This window comes from Gymnogyps californianus, chromosome 22 (genome assembly GCF_018139145.2).
Source record: "Gymnogyps californianus isolate 813 chromosome 22, ASM1813914v2, whole genome shotgun sequence".
Lineage (NCBI taxonomy): Eukaryota > Metazoa > Chordata > Aves > Accipitriformes > Cathartidae > Gymnogyps > Gymnogyps californianus.
This window is the reverse complement of record NC_059492.1, coordinates 4,655,507-4,667,162: the sequence shown is the minus strand read 5'-3', so window position 1 is coordinate 4,667,162 and position 11,656 is coordinate 4,655,507. Positions and strand designations below refer to the sequence as shown.

Genomic DNA, 11,656 nt, shown 5'->3' with positions numbered 1-11,656 from the left:
CAGAGGACTCAGCCCTTGCCTGTCCCAGCAGACACCGAACAAGCAGCAGAGGATAACAACTTTCCCCTGCCAGCGTGCCGCAACGGCCTTGCGATAAAAGCCCCTCGTTACCAGTTCCTGAATCTACTGGGGACATTTGGCCCAACTGGTGCAAATTTCTTACTCTGCCGTGTGGAAAAAGTGAACGTAAAGCCCCAAAACCGATGCTCGTGGAAGGTCTCTGTGACAATCCCATTTAAGGGAAAAGTTTTTCCGTCTCCTCTATCCCACCCACGTTCCGACGACGGTGTCCTTTGTGGTACAGGCTGCAATTAATTTAAGGGCGATTATAGAGGGAGGTTTCTGGACAGGGCTGGGCTGCACAATCCTGCCTTGCTCCCAGATCGGTTTGGTTACAGTGACACACCGATTTCCAATTTAGACTGTCCCACCCCATGAATCAGCGAGATTCCTTGGACTCTCTGTAAAACAAACAGAAGCAAATCTTCCACCGGCTCCCAGGGAGTCTGCTGAGCTGAGGAGGGCTGTACAGAAGCTGTAGGAATGGGAATGAAAAGGACTTTGTCACATCGGTTGCCCAGCCCGATCAGCACCGGGAGAGGGGCTGACAGCAGTTTTTCCTGCTCTAGATGAACAATTCAAGGGCATTCAAAGACAAAATTTGCTTAAAGACATCCGGTTATGCAGAACTGAGGGTAGTAAAATGCCTGGAGAGATACGAGGTTTTGTTATTAGCAGTGAATACTCCGTTGGTAACCATCTCATCCGGAGCCATTTCTGGCTGCGCGGATGCATTTGGGTACAAATTACAGGGAGGTTCGCTCCAGCGCCGGGTCACAGACAGCATTAAAGCAGTAGAGGCGGAGAGGAGCGTCTACAAGTCATTCAATGCCACCTCGGGGTATCCCGTAGCCCCAGCACATCCCACCCTGGGAACGGCTCTGCCCAGACGTTCAGGTGCAGCTGAACTCAAGACTATTAAAACCAGAGTCTGAGCTCCTGAAAAAAGGAAGGACTGGGAGCGAGGGCGGGTGCTGCCGAGGCATAAAAGCCGCTCTGTTCACAACGGCTTGGACTCCGCAGGCATGAAGTCGCATGGGGAAAATGTGATCGCAGGCTGTGCGCTGCCCTGTGCTATTTTGGTGAGAAGACTGGAAAAAGGGCAAACGGTTTAATTCCATTCCGATGTTTCGCCCAATTCTCCTGCGCATTTTTCTGTCCAGCTCCTCAGTCCCTGACCTTAATAGCGAGGGAGAAACTAGGCTGGAAACACTCCTCCCTGCCTCTTGAAATAGATTTTTTTTTTCCCCCAGCCAGGAAAGAAGCTATTTCTGCTGCTCTGGCGCAGGCTCCCGCGGCGTGGCGGGTCCCGCACCCCGGAGCGCAGCGGGGCCGTGAGGGGGAAGTTTCTAGTTTTGAAGCTTTTCCCTGCGGGCGAGGCGGGCTGCAGCCCCGGGGCTGAGGCGATGGCGGAGGGGGGGGGCGGACACGACACACACGACCCTCTCCCTGGGCCTGGCAGCGCCCACGGGGCTGCGGCCTCCGCCAAGGCCGGGCCCAAGCAGGCCGCTCCCAGACGTTAGGTCATCGGGCACCGCACCAGCAGCGGGCAGCGCCCGCCGTCGGCCTCACCCCGGGGGTGTCCCCTGCCACCGCGGGGGTGTCCCTCCGCCGCCCCGGGGGGGTCCCCCGGCCCGGCCCTGCCCGCCGGGGACCCCCCCCCCCTCCTCCGGCAGCACCGCGCCCTGGGGCCCGCCATGGAAACCGTTGCCCCCTCAGCGCCAGCCCCGCCCCCTTTGGCGCCGGCCCCGCCCCCTTTGGCGCCGGCCCCGCCCCCCCCCCCGCGCGCGCCGGCCCCGGCGGGCGCCTGGGCCGCTGGGGCGGGGCCGGCCGCAGTCGCGCGCAGGGCGGGTGAGGCGAGCGGTGCGGCGTCGCCGTCCCGGCTGGCAGCGGCGGGCGAGGCGAGCGGAGGTTGAAGCATGGCGCTGTCCGTGCCGGTCAACGGGCTGAAGGAGGGCGACAAGGAGCCCGTCATCGAGCTCTTCGTCAAGGTAAGGCGGGAGGGGGGGGGGTTCCGTCCAGTCCAGTCCAGTCCCGTCTCGGCGCCGAGCGCTCCTCTCCCCTCGGAGCGCGCGCTCCGACCGTTGGGCGCCCCCTCCCCCAGCCGCCGTTTTCCCGCCCGGGGGCTCCAGGTTTCCCTCAGCGACTTTGCTCGGAGCCGCTCCTCCCCGGCGGACTGGGGGAGGACACGGGGGGGACGGGACGCAGCCTCTGGCACCCCGCTCCCCGCCTACTGTCGGGGCTCCCCCCCGCCGTGCTGGGCGCGGAGACCCCCTTTCTGCCCCCCTCAAACTCCCGGGGGCGAGGCGGGGCGGCCGGGAGCGCGGGGCTCTCCTCAGGGCGGCTCCCGGCCCGGCTGTGGGCGACGCCCCGTCGCTCGCCGCGGTGCGGGGCTGCCGCGCACAAAAGGGCCCTTCAGCGGGGAGGCGAGGGTGTGTGCCCGGCGCGGGGAGGGAGTGCGGGGAGCCGGGGCTGAATCAGGGTGTACAGATGGAGCGAGCGATAATGCGGACCGCGGATAAGTCACTTTTGAAAAGTGTGCCCGCGTGCGTTTGCTGGAAAATTCTTTCCCGAGAGCAGATGCTGCAGCTGGTGCATGGCAGGACTGTGGGCATCGGTAGCAGAGAGGAGTAACTTGCTCTGTGCACCACAATACATCGCCCTCGCGATTCAGCTCTCTGCATTGTGTGCCCAAGTGTGCGCAGGAAGGCAGTAAAAATACGAGATACTTTTCACTCAGTCCCTCGCCTAAGAAGTCTACTTTTGTGTCAGAAACGAAACATGTAAATGCATCACCCTTCTTTCTTCCAAACTAGATTAATGAGCATGTGTTGTACTGCCCTTATCTGGCAAAGATACCATATGGTATCTCCACATGTTTTGCATTCATATATTGCAGTATGATGCAATATTTTGCATCCTCTGGGGCTCTAGTGATGCAGCATCTTACTTTTACTTCATATCAAAAGTGCAGAGAGTAAATGGTGTTAATCTTTTCTTTCTGTGCTTAAACTTACTTTGAAGAAAGCCTCTGTAGAAAAGTATTTTAATTCTTCAGATGAAGTTTCTTTCTATTGCAGTGAGAAAATAATGGAAAGCCTTCACCTGAGATCTTGGGAATTGCTTAGTGTAAAAGCCACGGTGACAAACGTGAAAATTTCCAGCAGACTAGGTAGAGCTTTAAAAATAAGTTATTAAATATAGATTTTATTTCTTAAATGATACTCTAAAAATGTTGATTTTTTTTTCCTGTTTCAGACTTTTAGTAGTATCGAGAGGCAGTAACGGCACCCAGGGAAAGCATTGCAGTGGAGGATTCCAGACCTGATTTTAGTCAGAATATTTAGGTTCTTAGTGTAGAGGTTAGAACTTACTAGTACAGCAATTAAGTTACAGATTACTTTGAATTATTTATAGCAGTACTTCTTTAATATAACATGCCAACTTATCTTCATCTGTCCTAAAGTTCGTTGGCCGATTTTTCTTATTTTTAAACAAATTAGAGCAGTGATGGATGGCAGAAGGATTTGGGGGCAAGGGGAATAAACTTTGTGGGTCTGTTTAAAGAGGATATTTGATGCACGAAGGGTAGCATGGAAGAAGGTGTAAAATTAGTTGTGAGAAAGATGTATTGATTCTGATTAAATCGGTATTGGACCAATAAAGATATGAGAGTATATGAAAGGGGAAAAGCAGGGAATTTTTCTGTCCCTCTCAGTTGAAACTTCTTTATTGGCATGGATTTAAGAAGGCTATATTTGGGATTATCAGTGAGTAGTATCTCCCTCAAGGAAGCCTTTTCCCAGTGTTATGAATGACTGCTGCAAGCTGTATACTGTCTGCGCTTAGGTAGAGTTCAGGTTAAAAAAGGAGTTATTCTTGTCTGCCTTCATGATCTTCAGGTAAAGGTTATTTCCCTGTAAAATCCTGCAGAGGAAGAACAGCCCCCACCCCAGCAGACAGACCAAAATAGTTGTTTCATCTGGGTGTTGCTGCATGTCCCACACTTTACTGAAGCTGTTAAATATTATCAGAACAGTGTTTTTGTAAAGCTAATGAAAATCTTGTTTGCTACCTGTCTCATTAAGACGGTCACTTCATAAAATGCAAGCAGCATATTTATGGTTATTCAATAAAACTAGTAGTGTCTGTCTAGAAGAGCACTAGATTTTGAGGTAGTCATTTTTTTTTTCCCCTGTAAGTGGGAAGCTCAGTGTCTGCTTTTGTCTGTTGCACAGTTTTCACCTGGTTATGGGTGCAATCTGGAAAAAGTCTGAAGTTACTGGGCGAATGTTAGAGTATTTTGCAATGTAGCTAATCGCTTTTCAAACAGTACATGGGGTCTTGGTTCTACCTGTGCACTGTTAGTCAGCGAAGCTCTTAAGGTAGAGGTAGTGGAAAGACTTCATGACCAAAAAAGAAATCTCTGCCAATTGCCTGCGGCTGAAAGGCGGTAACTGTATGACCTGCGTACAAAGGATTGTAGCAGCCAGACTAAGATGAAACAAAGCTATGGATTAAAGCTTGAGAAACAAACCTGTGAAGCAGGAGAAACTGTTTGGCTTCGTGCCCAAAATATTGGGTTTGAATCTTATTAAATTGTGATCAGTAACAAAATAGGATGGGCACAGCATGGGGAGGAGTACACACATGGTTAGGTTTCAGTTATGAATAACTATATAGGGCTGTTTGTCACCAGCAAATTGCTTTGATTTATTCAAGAAGACAGTGTATCAGTCTGCTGTAACTTGTATTTTCATAGTCTGTGATAACGTAGGTGCAGAATTAGGATACTTAGGAAAGAAAATGTGTTACAGTGCTGAAACTGAGGTGAATAATCTGTTTCTTGGTCTCATATAATGAGTAGCTTCAGCAGCTTTTTCATTACAGTGCTGGTGGGCTGCCTGTGGTCTCTTTTAAACTAAGTGTAAATATTTTTCAGGTCTTTCCTCTGAGAGCTGATTAGGAGAAACTAGTGAGGTATCTGATTTCGTTTAGTTTCCTCATATGTTCCCATGTTTTATTAATGAGGGAGGCCCACTTCCATTGTCTAACAAGAATATTTTTATATGCCCTTGTGGCATTTTAGAGTAGTGAAGACTGCATTGTAATGAACGTGCATGCAGAAACTCGAGCGTTGTGATCTGAATACGACTTGTATAGGCCACTTGTAATAGGTGCAATTTAGTTGATCGTGTGTGGATTTTTATTGTAAATAAAAAGCGTGGTGGACCGACTTGGTCAAATAGAACCGCTCATCTGTGGAAACCACAGGAGAGAGCTTACAAAGCTACTTGTGCAGATTCTTTAAGACAGTGTACAAAGGAGATGGGGATGGAAGCTGCTCAAAGCTCAGCCCTTGGTGTTCCAGAGGGCAGTTGGTGATTGCATTCTTCTTGTAATAGCAAGGTGAAGACACAGATGATCAACAAGTTCGGTGTTAAAGAAAAAACCCAACAAACAAGAAACTCATAGTCGTATATCTGCTGGCATGAGATGGGTTACAGTAGATGTAGGTAGCCATCAAGGAAGGTGCTCTCTTCTTCAACTGTGTAACGTGTGTATACTTGCAAATTAATTAGACCTTGGATTTCTGGCAGCTTTCAAATAAGATGTCATTGCAAAATTGGGCACCTGTTTTGAAAATCAGATAGTGTCTACTATCTGTTTACCTGTGAATTGTACTGTCAGTAGAAAAAAAGCTGTGATTTCACATTTAATAAATACCCTACTCTCAAATGCTCCCAATGATTGTAACAGAAGCTTGTCTAAATTTTTGTGTATCTGAATTAAACAGAAATTTGGCAGGTGAACTGTTTGTCTTCTGGGATCTAGGTCTGTTTTGTTCAGTTAAATGTTGGAGCCTGTGGCAGGAAAGGGATGTGTGCATCTGTATCTCTAGCAGCAGACTTGATGTTAGCTGAGGGCTGGGTGAGAGGAGTGTGATTTGTCTGAATTGTACGCATTCAGGTCTGCCTTTGTCTTAAGGTTGCTCATTGCCTGCGCGTATCCTTACGTAAGCTCTGATGTGTCATCCTGAAGTAGTATAGCTGCTGTATATTGGTTTATAACAAACCATCCCATGATCTTCTTTGTCATAATTTGGTTTTTTTGGTTGTTTTGGGGGGTTTTTTTTGGCAACTACAATATAGCTGTAAAATTAAAAGGAACATCGATATAAGGAAATAACAAGACTAGAGACATGCAACGTTGCTTCTCAGAGATAGTCTTGTCGGGGCAGGCTTGTCACTTGATAATCTTATTAGATAAGTCTCCTCCTTACGTACAAGATCATCCTTTGGAGGTTTTGATGTAATAACCTCAGCACCTGAGAACTTTCTCAGTCTGCCTTTGATACGCGTTTGGTATAGATAGCAAAACTTCGTGAGTGGTTTATTTCTTGTGAGCAAATACTGGAGTATTGTAAGGGATCTCTTTATAAACTGAGGCATAACCATCTTGGAATATCCTGTGCTTAGTTGTTATAAATCAGACCTTTTCCTTCTCTGGCCAGCAAACTGTATTCCTTTAAATTCCACTTGGGAAAGTTCTCATAGCCAGAAACCTCCTTGTCTTTTTGATTTGCATCTGATTGCTAATACAGAAATTGGTGCACTTTGTACAATATTGATGAAAAATACAGAGATGGTCTCAAGTGTGAATGTTAATTTTTTTGCAAAACATTGGAAAGTAAGCTTAAAAACTCCTAGCAATCATTTTCAAAGGGATTACACAGATGAGTTAGCTTTTCTTCAGTTAGAAATTGCTTCTGAATACACTTCAGCAGTAATGGTTTTATTCACTGGCATCTATCCTCCCCTTGCCAATGATTAACACCTAGACAGCTCAGATTGTCAAGAGAACTTGTGTCTGTCTTTGCAGTTGAAAGATGTCTGACACTCGTGCACTTTTCCTCCTTTCCCCACAAAGCGGCCTGAGAACTGGCCGAGTTCCTGAATTTCAACTCATTGCTCTTCACAGCCTGCTAATCTGCCGGCTGGGATTGTATGGTCATCTGCAGTGGTGCTTCTGAGTCATTTGCTCCATGGTGCACACGAGTGCTGTATGCCATAGATGCATTCTTGGAGCGTAGATACTGCTATAAAAGACAAATCTGTCCTCAGTTTTCCCAGATGGGAAATGTCTCAGGCTGTGCATTGAAGGCTTGAAGGGGAGAGAGAAGCCTGTGTATCAGAGCACGTATTGTGGGACAAACTTTAGGGCCTGGAACCTATCAAAAGTCAGGGGTAAATGCACATCAAGGATCTGAGCAGTCCGAGTGTCTTGTTCCTGATGCTTTTGTATGTCAGTCTGTGATTGTGTGTGGGTGCAGTAAGGAATTCACAGAAGCAGGGAAGAGCACACATAACACAACACCAACGTTCTTGTGAAAATATTTGAAGAGAATGAGAATCCTCTTAAAAGAGATGTCTTGTCTGTGCATAAAGATAGTTGATTGTTGAGAAATAACATGTAGATATGAGGAATATTTATGTAAACTCAGTTTCACTGTTAGGAAGTGGGGGGGGAGGGTCTGATAATCTTTCAGCGGGCAGCACTGGGACAGTATTAGCATCCTAAGAAGTTAGTAATCATTACACTCACAGCCTGAAGTGACTCAGTGTCACTGTCTAGTCTTTCACTGGTTATCCTGACCTAATCTTGTGGAAGGAAACAGTGAGGAAAGAGAGTTCGTTCTTTGAAGAGTATTACTGTCTGTCTTTTAATGTGACTAGAGTGAGCAGAGAAGTAGTTGGTTCTGTAGCTGAGCTTGTGGATTTTTGAAGGCTGTGTTGTCTCTTACAAAAATCTGTGTTTGGAAGAATCTAGTTGGGGAATTCATTGCACTTCTAGCTAAATAGTAATCTATGTACTTTGGAAAATGACTTTTGTACTCTGAGGTTGCAAGTTTGATTTTTAAAAGTGTACATTAGTTAAAAGGGACAAAAAGAGCCCTGGGCTGTCGTTATTTTCTCACCAGTGTAAGCATGTTCAGATTCTCTTTTAAATGAGACATTTATTGTCTCTTTTAACACAAGGCCTACACACTTTTAACAGTGTGTACATCAATTCCAAGTTCTGGCTGGGCTGGGCATACCACTTAGAAATCCACAAGAAATACTTTTAAGACTGGGTAACTGTACTTGGCAGTAATTGGATTTGTTGTCTTGGGTTTTTTTGTTTTTTCTCTTGGTAGATGTTCTCTTTTGCCCTACAACTGATAATCAGCTGAGCAGTGCAATTCTATAAAACCTTAACTGGACAGTGTGGGAGAAAGGAAGGTGTTTTTGTCTGCCAGTGTAGACACTTGGTTTGTCTAAGACGACAAACTTTAATTAAGATGGTGGTTGGTTGCAAGTTGACCGTCCATGGAAAAATAATTTTCCTCTGTACTTGTTATCCATCTAATTGGATTTTTATCTTCAAAGTTCTTTGTAAATAACCCATAGCAAATAACTTATTGTCCTAATCAAGTTGTTTTTTTCTTGCATATTCTTCACTTTGGAGTGATAGTGTTTCACTCTTAAAATAGGTGCTAGGTACTCACTCTGTGCTCATTTGTTGTATTAAGAGTTTGTGAATGTTTTAACAGTTAAAACACCCAAACCCAAAATCATTTTGTTGCCTTGATATGAGTTTAAATAGAGCTTTCACTTCAGGAGCTTTAAATCCTTTATTTAGATTTTTTTTTTTTCCCCTAAAAAAGATAATAATTTTTTTAAACTTGTTTTGAGTTGTTTTGTTTTTTTAATTCAGGTCAAACATGCATTTGTGGGACAATCTGATTTTTAGGGCTCTGAATGCTGTGTTTGTTTATGCTGAAGTGAAAAACATAAGCTAAACTGCTGTTAATTACAAACGTCTTTGTGTGCGAGTTCTCTGAGAGTTCAAACTTATTCCTTGTATTGTTGGCTAGACAAAGGGCAAGGAACTTTACACGAGGAAAGGAAAGGAAATGACTTAGCTCTGTACACTGAATATCCATATTAGGTATAAACTAAATATAGGCGTGTAATCCAGGAGTGAAGTCATATCTGTATATTTTCATGAGAAGAGCTAATGAGATCAGTCAGTGCTACTGGATCAGCTTCAGAGTTTTTTGGCTCTGTTAAAGCATTACTATTTTGGCTAGAGTTTGATGGTCTGTACTTTGGAGAGCTGGTTTTCTTAAATAAAGGAAATAGTTTTTTACGTGGTTTTGTCTAAAAATAAAATCAAAGCAAGCGTAAGTATATTTCTGTAGTCTTTCAAAGGGATGTATTAGCTGCATTAGTGAGACATGCTGTACTGGAGCTTAATGAGATAAGGCAAAATGTCCCAAAGGAGGAAGTTCTACTCTGGAACTGAAGAACTTGGATACCATCTCCCAAGGGATGTAGAATACAGTCACAGAGGTGCCTTTTAGTAACTGAGTTGCACATTGCTCGCGTTGGAACCAGAAGCAACAGAGAGCAAGCCTTCCTCGAACTTTTGTTCTCTAGCTGCTCTAAAATAGAAATTCCAACACCAGTTTCGGTCTAAGAGAATGTTTTTCCTTGCTAGAGCTTTTGAATATGCTGTTAGCAGGGGGTACAGGTTCCAAACTGCAACTCTCTTTCAGTGAGTTTTGAGAATCTGAGCAGGTTCTTTGTTCATTGGCACATTCTTCTGTGGACATTGCTGTTTGCATTCTGATTTGGAGGCAGTTGTGGTTTTAGCTGTATTCCTTATTTTATCAGAGTTTTGGAGCTCCCAGGTGATTGCTTTGGGCCAGCATTTTGACGTGAAACTCATTTGGGCATTTGACGTGGCCTCTCCTGCTCCTGGTAGGGTTCAGTCTAAGCCAGCCTGACAACTTGAATGACCTGGCTGTTGGTGGAGAAGGAGCAGTGCGCAGGGTGAAGTTGGAGCAGCTCTTCATCATTCCTCTCTGCTAATCTGTCCAACTCATTGCTCATCTAAGCTCTGTAAATTTAGGTTATAAAACACCACAAACATAGTTCTTTGTTTTTCCGTCCTGCAGAAGTGATGCATGTTCAGAAGTTCATTTGAAGAACTCTTAAATGCCAAAGATAAAAATTTTACTTGGTCTTCTGAGACCCGGTGACAAGGTTTGCAGTTCTTTCCTATAATTTTTATAGATGCTTCATTATTCGGTGAGGGGGTTTTGGAAGTAGGTCTCTTGGGCTGTAGTCAAAGCACACACTGTACTTTGTTAACAAACTTAATGGGGGGGGGCAGGGCGGGGAGAATCATTGTCACATACAACGCCTATTCCAAGTTTATATGCTAGGTACCCAAAGGCAAGTTTCAAGCACTATAAAAGAAACCCTTAGTACTGTATAGGTAATTGCCTGCTTACAGTTTCCGACCAGAATATTGCAAGAATGTGTCAAGCTGTTACACAGCAAATTTTAGTCAGTTTGTCCCTGTTTATCTTACCGAGGTTTGTTACAACTGAATCACTGTTAAAGGTATTGCCACTGGAGTAAGAGGGACAGAAGACATGCCAGGCTTCTGCCATTAACGAATAATTTAATTTTCCTGTGTCAGGCTAGGAGGTGGTCATGTGTGTGGCTGTCCACAATAATCCCAAGTTTTTGTGTTCATATCATTAAGCTAATTTTTTCACTGAAGAAAATGATGTTTAGTACTTAATGCAGGTTTTGATTCTGACTCATCTGATTCTCCCAAAGGATGAACATGGGATAATTTCTTTTCTCCAAAGAACTAGAAGTGCTTAATTAATTTCTACTGAATTGTGAAGTTACTTTAATACATCATGAAGATCCCATAGCTTTTTCGAGAAGCTTTATGGTGAGAATTGGGTAGCAATGAACAAGAGTTGCAGGAAAGTGTACAAGACAAGTCTGCTAATTATTTTGTTAGGAGTAGCATCACAGGGCTAAAAATAGCATCATCCTAAAATGGTCAGTTGCTGTTACAGTCAAATGTCTAACACAGTGGTGGCTTATCAGAAAGGTAATGACTTAAGAGGCTACTTGAATAGGCTGATAAACATTCCTTTCACTGGTTTAATAGCCAGATCTCAAGTAAATGCAGGGAGTTCCGTTAATTTTTTATAAGCTTTTTGAGTTTACAGGAACTTCAGCTGATGTGGAAGTTGGATTCATTACAAATTGCACAAAGATGATATAGCTTGTCAAGAGGCAGTGGTAACTAAGGTTGCGTTTTCCCTGGGAGGGATTGATGTCAATCAGCATATAGGAAATACAGACTAATCATCTTAGGCTTTCTGTATTTGCAGTGAATTCCGGGTATGAGCACTGGCCTTATGCTTTTTGCTTTCCGTTTTTCTTAACGGACTAGCTATTTAAGGTAGCAGTGATTACCTATATTGTTCTACAGAACTAAAATTGGGGGGTGTGTGGTGGTTGTGATTTGAGAGTTTAAGTCTGACTTGATACAGTGTTGCCAAGCTTTTTAAAGTTCCCTTATTAAGGTCAAATAAAGGGGTTACACTAATCAATGTAGTTCATATGAAGATAAGACTGTGATATAGGTGCTGCAAGCTTAATTTGGAGCTTTCTGAGGTCAGTTGTCTTCAACTTGGAAAAGAACGTACACTCTTTTCCTGACAGATATTTTCTTGTTT

The 11,656-nt window shown here is 44.6% G+C and overlaps 1 protein-coding gene across 2 annotated transcripts in view; it reads left to right on the top strand.

The window, feature by feature from the left end:
- Positions 1-1,945: 1,945 nt before the first annotated feature.
- CLIC4 (chloride intracellular channel 4) overlaps positions 1,946-11,656 on the top strand; it is a 30,065-nt gene continuing 20,354 nt past the window's right edge. Inside the window, exons 1-2 of one of the 2 annotated variants that reach the window (XM_050909771.1) lie at positions 2,028-2,051; positions 3,141-3,232. Coding sequence is in view for 1 of the 2 variants with exons in the window: in XM_050909770.1 (XP_050765727.1) it covers positions 1,980-2,051 (72 nt within the window). In the remaining variant the exon portion in view is untranslated. Of the gene's footprint in view, positions 2,052-3,140; positions 3,233-11,656 lie in introns of both variants that reach the window. The other variant, XM_050909770.1, reaches the window with a different exon arrangement.